Genomic DNA, 20,938 nt, shown 5'->3' with positions numbered 1-20,938 from the left:
TCTCTCATATTGCACATTCACACCTTTTTATTATATATTTTTTTTGTTTTTATTCTATCTGCAAATTGTATTTTATCTTGCTGTTGAGTCATCTTGTCATTACAGAATTTCTGCCTTGGCCATGATTGTTTTCTGTTTTTCTATAATCATTTTTAGCTTTCAATAATCACCAGAAATGCAAAAGAAAATATGTTTGGTGAACCGATTCTTTTCCTGTTTTTAGCTGAAACTTACTATGAAGTTGGGATTTATATTTTAAATAATAATTCTTGTATATTATTAATGTTTTCCCATTATTTTTATTTCTTTTTATCTTCGAAAGACATTACAAATTATAAACATTTAGGAGAAATGTTTTTAATTATACGGATTAAAAGATATTTTTTTACTACCTAAGTTAAGTAACTTAAAAAATTTCTTAAAAAACTTATTTAATTATGGTAATTTTATAATAAATTTTGTATACATAAATGTAAAGATTAAATCCTTAGTTGTATATACTTAAAAAGTAAGATTATCTCTGAACGATTCAAAAGGATGGCGGAAACAGAATTCTTGTAAAATGTTATGAAAACAGATCTGAGAAGGGGAAAATTGAAATAAGTTGTACATGTTTTTAATTGTGTGTCTGCTATGCTACCTGCTACCTAGGGCCATGAAATTGGACCAAAGCTCCACTTGGGCCAATCACCTTTGGCTATCTTACCCAAGAAAAATTGTTTTATTACTAAGAATATTCCATTCTGGCTTCAGCAGCTCCACCCGTTGGGTATTAGGTTCAATCCACTTCAGGAGAGTTCTCATTGAAACTCACCCATGTCTCACCTCATACTACTCTCTCTCTTTCAGTGAAACTCACTTTCTCTCTCTCACGTGAACAACAAATGAATCCTAACCCACACTACTATTACCAAAACAGGTTGCAAATGATGCATCAAAGTTCTCTTGGTAAGCAAATGAAGACATTTGATAGAAAAACTCACTTGTTTTGTTTTTTTTTTACAAAAATATATTTTTCTAATCCAAACTGGATTTTTTTTAAATTCATTTGATGACAGATAAAAACCCACTTGTTTTCGAAAAAAAATGATAGATAAGAACATTTGTTTCTTTATTCTTTAATTTAATATGAAAATTGTTTCCATGTAAATTATAATATAACATCCACCTATGTTTTATATGAAAGTTGAAGATGAAATAGTTTATAATTTAATTTAGGATGAAATATTTTCTTATAATAATTTGAGAATGAAAAAATATTTAAGTTAAATAATTATCTTTATATGTTAAATAACTATTATAATTGAAACTTAATTTATAAATGTTAATAAATTAAGTTATTGTTTATTAACATCTTTTAAGTAATATAATATAAAAAAAAATATTTTTTTAATTTTTGTTTTCTTAAAAAAAAGCTGGTGGGCGGGATTAACACTCCAATCCGATTTCTCAAATTTTGCCTAATTAGCTGGCATGGAATCCAAAGACCACTTTTTCACTCTTATAATTAAATTTAAGCCCGTTAGGAGAATTTGGCATGAGATATTATTTCTGTCCTCATATTAAATTTATAGGTTACAAATATATATATATATATATATATATATATATATATATATATATATATTTTATAAGATTAATTATGATTTTTGTCCTCTAATAAATTTGTTGTATTGAATTTTTCAAATTTTAAAACTTTTTTTATTAAGTCTTATAATTAAGTATAATTAAGTGTGACAGTTAACTTTGTAATATGATAATTATATTGTCGAGATCTTTTTCGAATATTGACTGTATTTAACAAAAACTGTTTTTAAATTTAACTAAAATTTATAAATTTTAAAAAATACAAAATTACAAAAATCAATAAACTGCAATATTATGAAATTATAAAAATATATAATTTCATAATAGCGAAATTATAAAATATACAAATATAAAATTATATAATTATTAAACAGGTATAAAATTGTAAAGTTAATAAATTGTAAAATTGTGAAATTATGAAATGACAAAATTATTAAATTGTAAATTTTTTTTTTGATTTTTAAAATTTTTGTTTTTTAAAATTTTATATTTAACAATTTTTAGTTTTAAATTTTATAGTTTTATAATATTTTTGTTTTATAATTTTTTTTATAATTTTATCATTTTGAAATTATAAAATTGCAAAATAAAAAAATTATAAAATAAAAAATTTACAATTTGATAATTTTTATTTTCATAATTTCATAATATTTTAACTAGTTTCATAATTTTATATTTGTATATTTTATAATTTTGTAATTGTAAGCCCATTTTTCTGTCCCAAAAAGGGTTGGGCCTGGCCTTTCGTAGGTCCAAGGTTAGCCCTTCTGTAGGACCCCAATACCCCAATCAACTTTCTCATTTTCTCTTGTCTCCCTTTTTCAGAAACAACAATTTTCTCTTCCCATCTTGTCTCCTGCAAGGTGTTCTGCTAGGGCACAAGGTTTCTCCGTCTCAGAGCAAGCAAAACCCCTTTCTTTTTCCAGGTAAGCTCTGAGCTTTAGAGCTTCTAATCCATTCTTTCCCCTTTTCTCATTGTTTGAACACGTTGGTCAAGTTAGGTTAAGTTTCCTAACCTCGTTCTGTACGAATCTTCATGTTTCAACTCTATTCTAGCTTTGGCGGGAGCTGTGGTGCCCTTAGTTTCGGACTTGTTTGCTTAAGTTGCTCTCAAAACAGGTAAGGGGAGCTAGGTTTTTTTAGTCTTTTGGTTGTGTGTGCTTGATTCTGCCTCTGTTTTATGTTTGAAATGGACTGAAAGTGCTTGTGAGTGTATATGAATGCGTGTTATGGGTATCTTTGGTTGTTTTTGGTGCTGCATGCGTGGAACATTGGTGAGAGCTGATATTCTCACCCAAGCGAGCTTGTCTCGCCTAGGCGAGAATAGCAGAAGCTCGCCCTGGTTCTGCTTGAGCTTCTCGCCCAGGCGACCGACTATGATTTTGAGCGATGCACGTCTCGCTCAGGCGAGAACGGCTCGCTTAGGCGAGTCCTCGAGGAGACCAGTGGTGCTCTCTGTTGAAGCTCTCGTTCAGGCGAGATGTTTTTAATTTTAAGCGAAGAGTGACCTCGCTCAGGCGAGGGAGTCTCGCCCAGGTGAGAGCTCGCAGAGCGCCCCTGTTGCAGATCTCGCTCAGCCGACTTCGCCTAGCTTAAGCGAGACAGTTGTGCAGCTTAAGCGAAGGTATTTAGCCTAAGCGAGAAAGGGGTCAGGTTTGGGTCTATTTCCTTTGGTTTATCTGGGTTGGCTATATGACTTGAATATGCATGATTTCCTGATACATACATACATATATATATATATATATATATGCACTGGAATTGGTATGTTTAGTATGAGTGATGGCATGGAATTGTACATGATGGTTGGGTGAAATGAGAATTGAATGCATGAGATGAAAGTGGTGGTTTTGGTATGAGAGACATGAAAATTGTATGTGATAGGCGTAATTCCATGAGTCTCGTGGGGAGACCTCATGGTGGTGTGTACCATATATGTTAAGATATGGATTCAAGTAAGGATCGCATCCCGAAACTCTAATGGGTCAGCGAGTCTCAGGTAGAAAAAACTGACTCAAGTGGTGAGAGTGGCGGGAGGCCCTAGTCTCTGGCAGGATAATGGCCTTAGACGCTTAAAGGCTAACCTTGTGTGTGGTAGGGTGAAACCCATTGGTAATGGCTCTGCAGAGCAGTAGAGGCCACCACAAGTGCAAGCGTCTAGTGAATCCGATTTTAGCATATGTATCCGGATAATTGAGTCATAATGTCCTGTTTGTTTGCTATAACATGATTCTCTGTACCTACTGCGTTGCATGCTTGGACTGTTTAAGTACTTGTTTGTTATACCATGATGAAATTTATATTACACTAGCTTACCCTTGTGTTTTTGTATATGTTCCTGTTATGTTTTCTCTTTTGGGATGATCACCCTTGATGGGAGCAGATGAGGGAAATCTTGGGAGTAGGCCTGGTGGTAGCAGTGGTGCAGCTTAGGGGATCCGTATGTGTGACTCTCAGGAGTGGTTTTGTGGCATTAGTGCCTATTGTAATTTCTTGCTCTGGGAGCATCGTCTTTTGTAAAACTGTTAACCTCTTTGTGTTTGTTTTTATGGCATGGTGGTATGCCTATGTTTACTTTCAAAGTATACCCCTGGATGATTGTAACAGATACCTTTCTTATATTTTATGTTCATCTGATTGCTTCTTATTATTATAATCATACGATATGTTATTGAGTAGATTATTCTATTTAAATGAGATGTCACAGTAATTATGAAATTATATATTTTTATAATTTTATAATTTGTTAGTTTTTGTAATTTTATATTTTTTAAATTTTTTAATTTTTAATTTTATAATTTTGTTTTCATAACTTTACAGTTACATGTTTTACATTTTTGTAAATTTTGATTTTTTAATTTTGTAATATTAATTAAATTTAGAATTAATTCTCGTTAAATATCATAAATATTTTAAAAGATCTTATCATCACGGTCTTTTGTCATCAAATATGATATGATAGTGTAAAATAATTGTCACACCAAAAAGTTAATTATCACAACTAATTTATAAAAACTCGATTGAAAAGTTTTAAAATTTTAAATACTCAATAAATTACAAAAATTTATTAAAAATTCAATTAGGATCATAAATTTATCAGGATCAAAATATAATTAAGCCTATATTATATAAAACTAAATTGATATGTTTCTTGACCGTTTTCTTAAGAAGATAAGACAAATAGTGAATTAGATTGCTATCTTAATTGCATATAATAGTCTTCCTAAATTAGACAATAAAACATATGATTTAGTAGTAATAATTACATGTAAAGGTTTGTATCATTATTTATAGAAAAAATAATAATTTAAAAAAAATATCAGATCCTTTTCACCGGCAAACCCAATCAAAGATGAGTTGGTGATACCTTAATTGAAGCCACCAAAAAAATATCCTACCCAAGATTAACCTGAAAGTTCTAATGTTAGCCACAAATATCTTGATTAAAGGCACAACAAAAGATATTTCCGTTTAATACACAGTTGAAGATTCCCATTCATGCATGACCTGCATAAATATTTCCTGGTAGAGGATTAATCAACGATTCCTCAACTAATTTCGAACCAAATATATCTTTATAGTGAAAATAAAATGGTTTCTCCCAATACCAATAAAAAAATATCTTATCTAAACTATGTCTAATGGACATTGAATTTTATTTTTTTTTCAAATCGAAAACATAGTTTCAATCCATATCCAATTAACTGCTGAATTTAAAAAAATAATTTAAATATGAAATCAAAATATTAAAATGAGATAGATTAAAATTATTTGACTTAATTTGGTTATAAATTAATTTCAATTATTTGGAGCCGTCCTTTTCCCAAATACATGCATAGGTTTGCATCATTTCACAGCATTTTTTCGTAATTAATTAGAATAACACCGTAAAATGAGCTGCCTTTATATTCTTACAGATTGTTCAAGCAATGAACATTATTAAACTAGAGATATTGACAACAGCACAAACCTTTCATGACTACTTACCAAGTACGCTTACAACATCACAATTAAAATTATATATAACTAGTCTCAACTAGGAAACGCAAATGAAGCTTGATAGAACTACAAAAAAAGTATATACATTCAAAATGATTTGTCAAATCTCTCGCCTCTATGCAAGATAAAAAGATACACATGGAGATTTCGAATGAATAAAAAACTAGCTACAAGTTTAATCTAATAACTTACAACACAATTATGCCCCCAACAAATCCAATCACTAGTACTGTAACATTGAGTAAACTCAAGAAATTTGAATATATGTGAAGGAACCAAAGAAACACGAGCGTTGTACATTACAGGCCAACCCACTTCACCCATCTAAAAATCCGACCAATTCTCAAGGGTAATTCATAGTCATTAGCAACAGCAGGTTCTCTTCTAGCAACCTCAGCTTCGGACCAAACATATACCCCACGTTCCACCTTACTGCCAGGTACGGTATTATCCAGAATAACAGCCACAAGAAAGGCTATCACCATGTGTAGCGAAAAAAGCGTGTTCAACACATAGTCCAACTGCAAAAGGATTAACAACTGCTACTTTAGACAAACCTAACATTCCAACACAAGACAAGTTTCTACAAAGGAGTAACACTGATTTTTAACCAGCATTATTCAAGTGTTCAAATAACAAAAATAATTAATACTAATCCCAGAGACAATGAATACTTAGTCAAAACTAACAGGCAACTTTGACCTTACAATAAGAAACAAAATACCTATTCCCTCCCTATTTAGCATGGGTAGTCTCTCAATGTCCACTCACAGTCTCATGGAGATAATATGTAATGACAGTTTCATGAGCCACACACCCATTTAGCAATGGTGTGTATATATATACATACAAGAGTGTTCAGGTGCACCTTTGATTTTGTTAAAATTATTTCGAAGTATTTGAAAAAAAATTATTTTACCTCCTAATCTTATATATTTGAACCCGTTAGCCACTGCTTTATGATATAGACTTATGTGTAGTTGAGAGTGCACAAAGACATCACTTGACTTAGCCCCACTAACTTAGGGTCTTAGATACACCACTATCATTTATAGTGATGAAAGTGGCCTTTGGATTACTTTCTATCTTTTCTGAAAATTTGACATAAATTAAAGCACCATATATATACTAATAAAACATAAAAGACACAGGCATACCCCTCCATATTTGCTGTGAATAGGCCCGTGAGAAGCCACAATGTAGGGCTGAAAGTAATTTGGCACAGACAGGTTGGAATTTGGAGAGATGCCATATTGTTGAAAGTAAGCAGGTATTGAAAGAGAGAAAAACAGTGATAGCCCAACTATGATGATATTGCGAGAGCTTCCAGCCTCACTATAGCGTAGATTTGACAAGCCTAATGCAGTGAGCATTGCCCACATAAAGCAGAGGAGACCGGCAACCATAACTTCAGGTATTGAAGCAATGAATCCTCCAACCTTACCTGTTGTGCAACATAAGCAAAATTAAACACAGATAATTTGCAAGAGAAGTTGTTTCACAGATGAGAGCGTAAAACTACAAAACTATAGAAAATCACACATCCTAACTGTATTATAACTTATGTAGTCACAAAAATGGATACAGGACATACGAGAAATTAACAACTTATTTAATGTTTCTATGTAGGTTGATGAACTTTGTGATGAACAGTGTGGTTGCACTGCCATGGCTGATTTTCTGCCAACTGCCAAAGACAATTTGTGAAGGCAGTCCTAATACGGTGGTGTAATAGGCCGCAATGGCATGTTTATATGGCAGAACTTTGGCCTTCCACCGTATTCAACTACCTGCTATTGATAACACTGGTTATGAATAACCACTCTTATATGCCAAAAATATGGATTGGAGAACGGAGAAAGTATCTCAGAGAAGCTTCAAACCACTTTTTCAGTTAGAATTGAGATTTTATGCAATGCCAGTAGCTATAATGCTTCAAGGCACTACATGTTCAACAGACAAATTGAAAGCAAGATAGGTTCTTTCACTTGGAAGATACAAATCGCTCTAGATCATCATTCCAAAAGGGCTAACTTGCATCCAGTTAGATAAAGCACCATTGAAGCATTCGGCTGCAACGAAATATGAAGCACAAATACCTCAAAAGTAGCTGGGTCAGCCAAACATGTATCAAACCCAACACAAATTTTAATATAATTGAGCATTTTCTTGTTACTAACATGTCTCACGACGATGATGCTAAAATAATATTGCTATCATAAAATATTATGGTAGTTAGTTAGTACTTTGGATGCAACTTAGGAAAAGCATTTGTAAATGCAGGGAAAACTGAATATTAAAGGTTCCAAAATTATCTAATCATTATTTATGTAAACAACCTAAGCAATGTTGAGATTCTCTAACATCACAACTGCTCCTTTCATCATTACTATTCCGTATACTCCGTCTTAACTTAAAAACCAGCTTCTGAGTGCATTATTTAGCACAGTTAAACACATAAAGCTGCTAGTGCCCTTAGTCATACCTTAAATGGCAACACAAAATCATGTAATAAAATGAATCTCATGATTCATATTTCAAATGTATAAAATTAATATTGATGCGTATTATTGAAATGCTGAACAGATCAATGAAAAGGTTGACAAAAGCTATCTAAAGAGCTTGAGCAAGAAAAAACTTTTCTTTTCAAAGATTGTAAGGGACGAGATCTGAAATCAATAAAAACAGTTTATCTAAGATTTTCATAAGTGAATTTGAAAGTGTTCTTGTGGGGTTCAAGAAACTTTCGTGGTAAACTTGCTATCTAAGTTTGCATGTGAAGTGTGTTTATAAACTTTTGAAAATTCGGTAAAATCCTAATCAATTGATTGAAAGACTAGATGGGTTAAAAGTGAACCCGTATACAAATCTTGGTATGTTACTTTCTCTTTATCCCTTGAACTCATAAGTTTTGGGCATATATACATGTTTTCTTAAAAATGTGAACAAGATTTTTAAACCTGATACATCAATAGCTGAAAGTGTGTATTGATTTGAAGACCTCATACCTCACAATCTTTGAAAAGAAAAGTTCTTTGTTGATCATTGAAACCATTTGACTCAAAGGAAATAATTCTCACTAAATTTCAAATCCAATTGAGTTTAACCCCCTCCCCCTCTTGCTGGCTGATTTTTCTAACGCTCCTCAAATTGATATATTTGGAAACTTTGCACTGATCAATCTTTGCCCCATAAGACATATTTCTTTATTCACTTATTAGGAAATCATTGATCAAGTGAAAATAGCAGTACCATTTGTTTGGACAAGAACTTGTGTAGGATTAGATTTATAATTCAGTTTGGACATCATAATGAACTACGATAAGGCAAATTTTTATTCTTCGCCCGGTAATTCTTCTGGAAGCTTGATTTCCAGAAATGATGTTTACAAACATTATATGTTTCACACAAAATAATGGTACTAATTGCTGCAGACCAGAAAAATGAAATTTGAGAATCACTGGGAAACCAAAGAAATTTCATGATAAAGAATAAGTGTACATCTGAAGAATGTTAGACTAGATCCCAGCACAGAAAAATTATAGAAACTTACCCACAAGAGACAACACTATCAAAAAGCATGCACCAAGTTGAACCGCCCAGCGGCTTCCCATTTTAGTCACAGCAATTGTGTGAACATTTTCAGTTAAAGTTACAGATCCAGCTCCAGTTCCCCAGAGACCAGCCAAGACACTAGAAAGACCTTCCAAGCCAATTCCTCGACTAAGAACTCCAGTAGTCGGAGGTCTGGATGCGACCAATAACGAAGATGCATGGTATGTGCCAACCTGCAAAGATTAAAGTAAACAAATATCAATGACACGGTAAAATGATTTCTTATAATCCTGCATACAGAGAAAAATACAAGGAACATATCATTTTAATTGAGATATTATAGTGTTCTCAACTAAATCAACACATATTTGTATTCGATAACCACCTTGCAGCATCAAAAGTCTTAAAACTTTACCACAAACAGAATCGTCATTGATGTAGTAATTTCATAAGTCTTGAGACAGAACCAATACAACATTACTCACCTTACACTCGGTGTTTACTTGATGTAAATACATACTGGCCAAAAGAAAAGACAGTGATCATATAAAATTATAACAAGTTGAAAATCGTGAATTTTAAGTTTGGATCTCATAATGTCTCATTTCAACAGCAAAAGTTTTCCACCTTTGATGACGAAGTATTCAGTTAAAAATTAACTTAAAATAGCATACGCAAGGGTCATATTTTACCCTCCAAAGGAACATTTTTATTAAACGTATATCATAGTAGTAGGTGAAAAACAAAATTTCCAATCAAGCCTGTATGTCATCCAAGAAAAATAACGGTCTTGTAAATACAATACAGCCAGCACAAAGTTACGAACTTGGTAGAAGATCCAAATCACAATTTCCCATCAAAGGCTGTACCACGTCAAAGAAAAAGAGAAGCCTTATTGTTAAAGGAAACAAGAGAAGAAAGGGAAAAAAATATTTTCATAAAAACTTACTGAAAATACAAAGAATACAAGCCTTATATAGGCCGAAAATGAGAAGATCTTTACTGTTGTGCTGTTGCTGCATAAAGCCTAATTTCTAGGAGTGTTTTTTGTTACTGCATAATAAAGCCTAACTTTTAGGAGCATTTTATGTTTCACTGTTATCACGTAGCTATTTTTATGTATTCAGTTATTATTCCGATGTATTCGGTTACTGGCTATTTAATAGCCTCTTTGAATTCAATAAAAGCACTCAATTGGCAGTAGTTGTAATATACATTCTATTCCTTACAAACCGGTATCAGAGAGCCCCCACTGGGCCTGATACATAAGCCGCAACTTACCTGTGAGAAAAGAAACTTACGACAATGAACAACGACAAACTCTCTTCAAAAATACTTTGATGGCCAACATTATGACCACTGGAGTGAATTGATGGAGAATCTTCTACGTGCCAAGGGTCTATGGAATTTAATTCAAAATGGTGTTGAGGAGCCTATCGAAGGTACTGTTTTGACTGCTGCACAATTAGAGCAGTTGGAGAAATCCAGAACTGAAGATCACAAAGTCAAACATTACCTTTTCAGGGCCATTGATAGATCAGTTTTCGAACAAATTCTGGATAGGAGCACATCCCAGATTGTTTGGGAATCCCTAAAAAAGAAATTCGGGAGAAATGATCGTGTGAAGAAATCAATGCTTAATGCATTGAGAAGGGAGTTTGAGGTGCTTGAAATGACAGAAACAGAAACCATCACGGAGTATTTTGCTAAAGTCATGACAGTGGCAAATAAAATGCGAAGCAATGGAGAGCTTATGCCCGATGCAAAGGTGGTTGAAAAAATCCTTCGAACTTTGACAGCACGATTCACATATGTCGTAGTTTCGATTGAAGAGTCCAAGGACACAGAGTCAATGTCTATTGACGAACTTCAAAGCTCTTTGGTGGTCCATGAGCAAAAGTTTAAAAAGGTCTGTCGAGATAATGAGCAAGTACTTACATTGGAGGGAAGAGGCAGAGGAAGAGGAAGAGGCGCACCTCGAGGTCGTGGACTAGGTCGTGTACGGGGAAGAGGAAGACAATATTTCTCAAAGGCCACTGTGGAATGCTTCAAGTGCCACAACTTGGGACATTTCCAATATGAATGTCCCCAATGGAACAAAGAAGAAGCAAATTATGCAGAGTTAGATGAAACGGAAGAGCTTCTTTTGATGGCTACGGTTGAAAAGGGGTCCAAAAGGAATGGCGCATGGTTTCTGGATTCAGGGTGTTCTAATCATATGTGTGGTGATAAAGGTATGTTTGTAGAAATGGTATCAGGAGATCAATACTTTTTCAAATGTGGAAACAACTCTCGAATGACTGTTGTTGGCAGAGGAAGTGTGCGATTGATGTTTATGGCACTGCCTTTCTTATTCGAGATGTATACTACGTCCCAGAGCTTCATAAAAATTTGTTGAGCATGGGACAATTGCAAGAAAAGGGTCTTGCTATTCTTATACAAAATGGAATATGCAACATCTATCATCCCTCTAAAGGATTAATTGCACATACAAAAATGAGTATCAACCGTATGTTTATTCTCTTTAATGAAAGCTCTAACCCTAATGCCATTGAAGAATGTCTACGTACCTCCTCTGACCTGACTTACCTTTGGCATCAAAGGTTTGGCCATTTAAACTACAAAGGCTTGAAGACACTACAAACACGACAAATGGTTCATGGATTGCCTGAACTCAGCACCTCAAGTATTACGTGTGTTAATTGTTTCACTGGCAAACAACATCGTAATCCAATTCCTAAGGCGAGTGAATGGCGTGCTAGCAAGGTCTTGGAACTCATACATGCAGATATTTGCGGTCCAATAGAACCCATTTCAAGTAGTGGAAAAAGGTATTTCTTAAGCTTTGTTGATGATTATAGTCGTAAAGGTTGGGTGTATTTGCTATCTGAAAAATCTGAAGCTTTGGAGTGCTTTAAATCCTACAAGAAAATGGTGGAAAAAGAAGTTGAAGCATCCATCAAATGCTTACGAACAGATAGAGGAGGAGAATTTACCTCTCTTCAATTCAAGTTGTTTTGTGAAGAACATGGAATAAAAAGGCAGCTTACCACGGCTTATACACCGCATCAAAACGGAGTCGCAGAACGCAAGAACAGAACTGTTATGAATATGGTACATTGTTTGCTCTCTGCAAAAAGGGTTCCTAAATTTTTTTGGCCTGAAGCGGTCAACTGGACATTTTATCTGTTGAACCGTTGTCCAACACATGCTGTGAGGAACATCACTCCACAAGAAGCTTGGAGTGGAATCAAACCTTCAGTAAAACATCTTCGAGTTTGGGGATGCCTAGCTCACGTGCACATACCAAAGGCAAAAAGAGGTAAGCTTGATGATAAAAGTTTTCCTTGTATTTTATTGGGTGTTAGTGATGAGTCAAAGGGTTATCGATTATTTAATCCTAAGACAAAGAGAATTGTTGTTAGTAAAGATGTTATATTTGAAGAAGAGAAAAGTTGGGATTGGGTTCAACTTATAAAGAGCAAATAGAAACTAAGTTGGTGTGGGGTGATGATGAGTTACTAGTGATGACTCTACGGAGGAAACATCCGTGAAAATGGTGAAAATGGGTTTGCAGAAGATGTGGAAGATGATAGTGATGGTGCGAATATGAGCATAATGAGGGCAATAGGGATAGAAATGAAGCAACAGTGAGTTCACAACACATGATTCAAAGGAGAGAAAGAAGGAGGCCAAGTTGGATGGGAGAATTTGTCACTGGAGAAGGATTAAGTGAAGAAGAAGAAGTTGATACAGCAGCATACATAGTACAAGATGTCATAAGTGATGATCCAATTCTATTTGAGGAAGCTGTCAAACACGAGAAGTGGAGAAAGGCTATGGATAGCGAAATAAATTCAATTGAAAAGAATCAAACATGGGAACTAATGGACCTACCAGTTGGAAACAGAACCATCGGAGTCAAATGGATTTATAAGACAAAATTGAATGAGTTAGGTGAGGTTGATAAATATAAGGCAAGGTTGGTCGCTAAGGGGTATTCTCAACAATATGGAATTGATTTTTCTGAGGTTTTTGCCCCCGTTGCATGCATGGATACAGTACGGTTGATTATGGCACTTGCAGCATGCAAAGGATGGGACATATTTCAGCTAGATGTAAAATCTGCATTCTTACATGGAGAGTTAAGCGAAGATGTATATGTAGAACAACCAAAAGGGTATGTCTAAAAGGTGAAGGAGCATAAAGTTTACAAGTTACATAAAGCCTTGTATGGTCTAAGGCAAGCACCAAGGGCTTGGTTCAGCCGCATAGAAGCACATTTCACACAAGAAGGCTTTCGAAAATGTCCAAGTGAGCAAACTTTATTCATCAAACGAAGCGTTGGAGAAGGCATATTAATTGTTAGCATATACGTTGATGATTTGATTTATACTGGCAATGACATAGGTATGATGCTTAAATTCAAGAAGTCTATGATGCATGCCTTTGATATGACTGACTTAGGAAAGATGAGATTCTTCCTTGGCATTGAGGTCTTACAAAAAACAAAAGGAATTTTTGTGTGTCAACGGAAATATACCAAAGATGTGTTGAAGAAGTTTGCAATGTCAGAGAGCAAACCTGTACAAAGTCCAATTGTTCCAGGTAGTAAGCTTAACAAAGATGTGGAGGGTACAGCTGTGGATGACACTTACTTCAAGCAAATTGTGGGAAATCTACTATATCTGACAGCTACACGGCCAGATATCATGTTCAGTGTAAGCTTAATTAGCAGATACATGTCAAAGCCAACAGAGATGCACTTACAAGCTGCTAAAAGAATCTTGAGGTATTTAAAAGGAACTACTAGTTATGGGATATTCTACAAAAAAGGGGGAGAGGAAAATCTGCTTGCTTTCACAGATTCTGATTATGCAGGAGATGAGGATGATTCTAAAAGCACTTCTGGTTATGTATTTTTGCTAAGTTCAGGAGCAGTGTCATGGATGTCCAAGAAACAACCAATTGTTACCCTCTCAAGTACAGAGGCAGAGTTTGTGGCTGCTGCTGCCAGTGCCTGTCAAGCAATGTGGATGAAAAGAGTTTTGAGAAACTTAACGCATACTCAAGACAGTAGCACAATTATTATGTGTGACAATAGTTCAACAATTAAACTTTCCAAAAATCCAGTAATGCATGGTAGGAGCAAACATATTAGAGTGCGTTTTCATTTTTAAGAGATCTTGTGCAAGATGGAGAAATCGAGTTGGTGCACTGCGGAACTAAAGAACAGGTTGCAGATTTAATGACCAAGGCTTTAAAACTCGAGACTTTCCAGACTCTCAGGAAAAAGATGGGAATGGTTGATTTTTCTGAAATAAACTAACTGCATACTGCTGCAGTTTAAGGGAGGGAATGAGAAGATCTTTACTGTTGTGTTGTTGCTGCATAAAGCCTAATTTCTAGGAGTGTTTTCTGTTACTGCATAATAAAGCTTAGCTTTTAGGAGCATTTTATGTTTCACTGTTATCACGTAGTTATTTTTATGTATTCAGTTATTATTCCAATGTATTCGGTTACTGGCTATTTAATAGCCTCTTTGAATTCAATAAAAGCACTCAATTGGCAGTAGTTGCAATATACATTCTATTCCTTACAGAAAAACAGAGGATAAAAGGTTTTATATCTATCGTTTACTCTTATAAATACAATATTGTTAGAAATGGCTATGAAGATGCTATATACATCAAGTGAACAACATATTGAGTAAGATAAAATACAGCCCAGGAACCACAAAAACAGAGAAAGACAAGAAACTCACCGAATCTACTGATGAGATTAAGGAAACCACACACATTACAAGAGCCATTTTCCAATGGAAGACAGGGGTACCCCATTGTAGTGGATAAGGAAACCTAAACCATGGAGAGGATAACAATGCTTGAGACGTATCAACCCGACAATGCCTCATCCTTGAAAAATGCTTTCTGCAGTGCTCTGAAACCATATTTGAGGCAGGTATATTTATATCACACCCTTTGTAGCTGTAAGCTCCGGCTTCAGTCAGCAAGAAAGCAAATGCCCATGTAATTGCCAGTCCCAGAGGAACCTGGCAATTAGGCAAAAAAAACAGAAATCATTTGCTACAGCCAGAATTTTATTTCAACGACTAAGGAGTTACGTAAGATATTGTAGCAGTCCACTTACTGCATAAATTAGAAATATGCGATGCCCAAGAACAGATATCTTACGAAGATACTGTGGAAATAGAGAAATAACAGATTACAAACTCTAGTTTAGTGCACCAAACAATACTATACACACTCCATGATTTTTTAAATAAAGAATAAATGAGTGAATCCATATTAAAAGAAATAAACACTCAAGGTCAATTAAACAAACTTACAAGAGAAAAAACAACAGCCACTAATATTTGAACTGCACCGATCTCAATACATGTACCAACTAATGGGAAACCATAACTGTAAAATGAAAGTCCAACAGCAGCAATAGTTGGGGCTACAACTACAGGATTTATCAACCTGTAAGGAAACACATAAAACGAGGTTCATTATCAACTACACTGAACAGAAAGTAAGACTGAAATTTGATGTTTTTATGTCAGTCAACTCAGGCAATGAAGTGACTTAATTTTAAATTTTGAGGAGAGTACTCAAACTATTATAAAAGTATACTGCTTATCTAGCAATTTTTGGTTAATATATTCACCAGCTTCATTATGGAAGAGGAGAAATTTTTTAGATCTACATAAATCATCATCTAATGATTGTTAGCATGAGAACATCATTATTAATATTATTATAGACAATATTTAAATTTTATATAACATTCTGCAGTGTTGAATTTTTCAATTATTCATTATAAGAAATGCTGACAGGAGGCAGCTCAACTAGTACGATGATTGCGTCAGGGATACAGAAACTTTTTTAAAATATAAGGTACAACAGGGTCAGGATATGTTAACGCAAACTTTGCACACATGTATATATTAACGCAATCACACATGTATACACATGTGTGTGGGTGTGTGTGACTGGAATGTCAGTGTAGTGTCTGGTCTAAATTAAATCACATAACAAATAACCGGTCAAAGAACAGAAAAACTGGTCAAAACACCGAAAGATTGATTTGTTGTGGGTAAATGAAAAATGCTTAATATGAGGCCATTTTCATTTTTTTTTCATTAAAAGGTGGGGAGAAAAATAAAAGAAAAAAAATATTATTTACCTTTTCATTTTACTCGTAAACCTGCTATTTGTTAATGAACATTGTTGTGTACTTGTGTTTGTTAAAACTTAAATCTAAGTACGACTTTATACTTTTGAATGTTATTAAACTATAGAATGATATTTTGTTTGTATTTTTGGTTATAAGTTGTGATATTATATTTCTTTAATAGTATTTTACATATTACTTTGTTAATACTGGTTCGATTATGAGTGAACAACTGAACCTTGAACTAGTGTCATGAGCAATTCAATGAATGGCCCAGTTTTAAAAACATTCATACAGCCATAAATATTCATGTATGGAGTCCATATGTAATATGGTCAATAATCTTGGTATTTCTTCTCTATGTTGTTAACTCATGAAATATAATTAGGAGTGACAAACTCGATGAATCAGATAAAACTAAATAGATAACTTATTTTTATTTTTTTTTTTAAATCTGATTCATCCATGATCTATTTGACAAAAAATGCTCATCTACCAATTTTCTCATGAATGGATATCCAATTCATCCACACAAATAATGGTATATATAAGAAACAAATACGCATTTCATAATATCAGACAAAAGTAGTTAAACAGGTAGTTTTAATTAATAATAATGTCACGATTTTAATTTTATTTCAGAAATATTTATAAAACTAAAAGTTTTAAGGGTGATTGATTTAACTACTCAGACTCAATGAGTTGTTTTTCAAAATGACTTATGTTATTCATGACCAATAATGCATCTGCTTTCATTAAAAAAATTGGTGGATGTCCCATTGATATAGTTCACAATAAATTGAATAAAAAAAAATTAACAATTAATTTAATTGAAATTAGAAATGTGTTTTTTAAAATATATATTTTTTAAAAACAATTATTTAAATACTTTAAAAAATAATTTAAGAATGATTTAAATATGAAAAACATAGGTAAGTTAATTTTGATTCATTAAGAATTGATTAAATGGTCCATTATATTTTGAAAAATAATAGATGAATCGTTAGTCATTCATAAAATTAAATGGATGGGTTGGATCCATCCATTTTTTATTTTCATATTGTATATTGTATTGAATGAATTTACCAATGAATGAATTGGATGGATAAATGGATTGACTTGTCACCCCTAAACACAATAAGAAAAACTAAGAAATAAAATCTTATGCGTTATTATTTTTGCCCCTCCATAACTTTACTTTTGTCTAAGTTCAACTGCAACCTCTACGATTCGGGTAACGTGAATTTCTCAGCTTTTGGCACACCACTTGCATCAATGCACAATTATTCAGTTTGGTGAAAAAGCTGAATTGTGTATTTAAAAACAAATAAAAACAATCAAGTAGAAAAAATCCCAAAATCATACCTTACTAACAGTGACATAAGTCCAGTATATCCAAGTAAAGCTTGAAAAGCTGAACCAATAATTATAGCCCCCTGGAGCTCCTTCATTATGTGCTTGAATTTCTGCAAATAAAGAAATAAACCTCATCATCTATTTTTTCCAATGATTCCATCACAAAATTTAAAATATGACATAACTTCCGACTTATGAGTAACTAAACAAAATTAGAAACTGCTGCAACACCCGAAAACTTTGTTATAGACAAAACGAGTATACAGACAACAATCACTATCTTCTGGGAGTCAGATTTCCTGTTGCTTGTTGAACGAAAATCAGACAACTCATATTTTATCTTGTAAGTAAAAGTGTGAATCATCTGAACTTCATCCAGCATCAACAATCGCAATTCATGACTGCAGGGAATCAAATTCCTAGATTCTTAGATTCTGAAAGATAAACGAAAGGGAAGAGATACAAACATTTCCATTCAATCCTTGAAACTCCGGGGAGTTGATTATCGCGAGCGCCGGCGCCAGATAAACAAAAGAAGGGCCCTGAATCAAGGGTAACCTGGCGCCAAAAGCAATATGCAAGAGAGTAGTCACCCCGGAGACAAAGAGCACGGTCGATACCACCATAGAAGTTTCCTCCTACACTCACTAACACATCAAGAACTTCGCCACCAAAACCAAACACCACACAACACGAAAACACAAACTAAGTTAGATGAAAACAACTCACATGAGTGCCTCCCATGGCAGGAACAATCACAAGCGGAATCAGAACCAACGAACCTAACATCGAAAAGTAGTGTTGAACACCGTACACGCCAATAGGAACTACGCAGTAACAAATAACAAAATTGAAATCATAATTTAATTCCAACCGTAACCGAATCAAATCAACGAGTCATTCAATTATTCAAATCGAAATTAAAAAAATATTTCAATACCTAAACCAGGCGAATCTCTGAGCTCGTACTTCATATGCGCGTGCCTCGACACGAACTCCTCGACCTCCACCGGCAAGCCGTCCACCACTTCCTCGTGCCTCGCATTTCTCCTCGGCGGTGGCTGTTCCGCCGCCGCCGTCGCCTGTCCGTTGGTGCTCGGAACCGAATTCTTCTGCACGCCGTCAGAGTCTCTCCGCTTCTTCGCCATGGCAGGCGGCGGCGGAACCGGAACGGGAGGCTTGTCGCCTTGTGCGACGCCGTTAGTGGTTGCCGGAGTTCGAACGCGACCGGCCTCGATATCGACGTTGGGCGGAGGGGTGGTTATCGGCCCCGAGTCTGTTGCATTGGTCTCGCCGGAGAATTTGGGCCTGAAACCTGTTTTCTTGGCCCAGGAAGAAGGCGGCATTGGCTTTGGCTCCGGCGGCGACGGAGCCAGGCGGTTACGGTTGTTAGGATCGGAATTGGACATGTTTGTTATAAGCTTTTTGCTATGCGCTATGCGTAGCGGTGCGCATAGCTTAACGGTTGCAGATCTGGCGCGTGGAGTTGCAGGAATGAAGAAGCGAAGGTGCTAGGGTTTTACACGCGAATGGAAGTGAGAGCAAAAATGGAAAATGCGCAGTGAGGTGTGAGATTTGGAAAGGGGAGAGTAAGGAAAGAGTGTGAGAGTTGAGTGTGGAGTGAAGGTGAAGTGGACCGTGTAGAAGGCCGTTGGAATTTATGAATAGATATTTATCTATCCATTTCTCGTCTTTATTTTGTTCTTTCTTTCTTTCTTAGACAAACGGTGGGGTTGAAAATTCTATTACATGGCTTACGAAGAAAAGACAGAAACAAACAAAACGGAAGGAACTTGTTGCCCTGGTTAAACGGAGCATCGTCAGGGATTGTTATATTTAAATATGTTCTTTTTCAGATACAAAATTAAAAAATAAATAAATTAAAATTTTAATATAATTTTGTCTTTGATATTTTTAAAAGATGAATAAATTTTTTATATGTTAAATAACATTGTGGGTTCTCAAATGGATAAAACAGTTCAACAGTATCGAGTTAAGATAAATAAATTTCAATTTTAGGTTAAAATTTAAAAATTAAAAATGTGTAAACTAAAATTTAAATTAATTATATCTTTTTCTTAAATGTAAAATATTACATATTATTTTATAAAGCATGTTTAATTTTTTATACTCACCTATGGAGTATTTTATTGTGGCATTAAGAGCATTTATGTTGTAGTGTGGTGTGTTGATATTTAATGTGTCATCTTCTTGAGTTAATATAAGTGCCATTGATACCACTCCCCTACCCCATTCAAGACCTTTTATTCACTCATGCATGTTTTTAAAATATTTATTATATATAATGATAAATTTAAATCGTGTCGTCTTCATCGTCACTTCACACAAATTATTTGACCCAATTTACACATTCTGTTCCTTAATTAAATATACACGTTTTAAAATATACTAAATTATGATTATATATATATATATATATATATATATATAATTATTTAATAGCTCATTGTATAGATTAAATTTGATATGGTTAAATATGTTTTTGGTCGCTTAACTCGCAGTGAATTTTAGAATTAGTCCATCTTAAAACTTGAACCAATTTAATCCTTCATCTTTCGAAATACGTAGATTTAGCCATTTTAATTAATTTTTGTTAAGTTTATTTGATATTTCAAACGTATTTGATAATAGTATTTGACTTAAATTAAAGTAAAAATGTGTCAAACTATATAAACAACTCAAATACAATCCTGAAATGCACTTGAAATGTCAAATAAACTTAACAAAAAATTGATTATAAGGACTAAATCCATGTATTTCGAAAGATGAAAGACTAAATTTGTTCAAAGTTTCAAAATGGACTAATTTCAAAATTCACTGAAAGTTAAGCGACCAAAAACATATTCAATCCAAATTGATATAATATATTTTTAGGGTTTAATTAGTCACTTTCATTTAGATATGTCAGTTTGGTACCCGCTTTTAAAAATGTGTCAATTGAGTTCCAACTTTTGAAAATATGCCTCAATTAGGTCATTTTCAGCAAAAAAAAATTATTAATATTGTTAACAATATTGATATTTAAAATGACTTACAAAATTAAATATTTATATTTATATTAAAATTTAGTGATAAAAGTCAAGAATTAAGTTAATAACTTTAATAAATTTTGTTTGAAAGGGACCTGATTAAGATACTTTTTCAAAAAATTTGAACTAGATTGACACATTTGTAAAAGGTAAGTACATGTGAACGAGAGTGGATATTATCCGACTAATTAAATCTATATTTAAACATTAGA

The 20,938-nt window shown here is 33.8% G+C and overlaps 1 protein-coding gene and 1 long non-coding RNA gene across 4 annotated transcripts; one reads left to right on the top strand and one right to left on the bottom strand.

The window, feature by feature from the left end:
- The first annotated feature begins 2,519 nt into the window (after positions 1-2,519).
- LOC114169919 (uncharacterized) lies at positions 2,520-4,308 on the top strand. Its single transcript, XR_014986621.1, has 2 exons — positions 2,520-2,706; positions 3,971-4,308. It is a non-coding gene; the product is annotated as an uncharacterized LOC114169919 (long non-coding RNA).
- Positions 4,309-5,649: 1,341 nt separating this feature from the next.
- On the bottom strand, positions 5,650-19,370 carry LOC114169711 (nucleobase-ascorbate transporter 12-like). Of its 3 annotated transcripts, XM_085668916.1 has the most exons (11): positions 18,617-19,370; positions 18,406-18,503; positions 18,144-18,314; positions 17,686-17,786; positions 15,491-15,626; positions 15,292-15,342; positions 14,906-15,193; positions 14,117-14,161; positions 9,140-9,374; positions 6,744-7,030; positions 5,650-6,107 (listed from the first exon to the last, which is right to left on the bottom strand). In XM_085668916.1, the coding sequence occupies exons 1-11, from the start codon at positions 19,083-19,085 to the stop codon at positions 5,886-5,888; spliced, it is 2,103 nt and encodes a 700-aa protein (XP_085525042.1). In that variant the 5' UTR covers positions 19,086-19,370; the 3' UTR covers positions 5,650-5,885. The 3 variants fall into 3 exon arrangements, with proteins under 3 accessions (XP_085525042.1, XP_027910778.2, XP_085525043.1); XM_028054977.2 differs by lacking the exon at positions 14,117-14,161; XM_085668917.1 differs by lacking the exon at positions 15,292-15,342.
- Between the last annotated feature and the right edge of the window lie 1,568 nt (positions 19,371-20,938).

Source organism: Vigna unguiculata, chromosome 11 (genome assembly GCF_037176805.1).
Source record: "Vigna unguiculata cultivar grain cowpea cultivar isolate G323 ecotype 2 chromosome 11, ASM3717680v1, whole genome shotgun sequence".
Lineage (NCBI taxonomy): Eukaryota > Viridiplantae > Streptophyta > Magnoliopsida > Fabales > Fabaceae > Vigna > Vigna unguiculata.
This window is presented reverse-complemented; position numbering and strand designations above follow the sequence as displayed.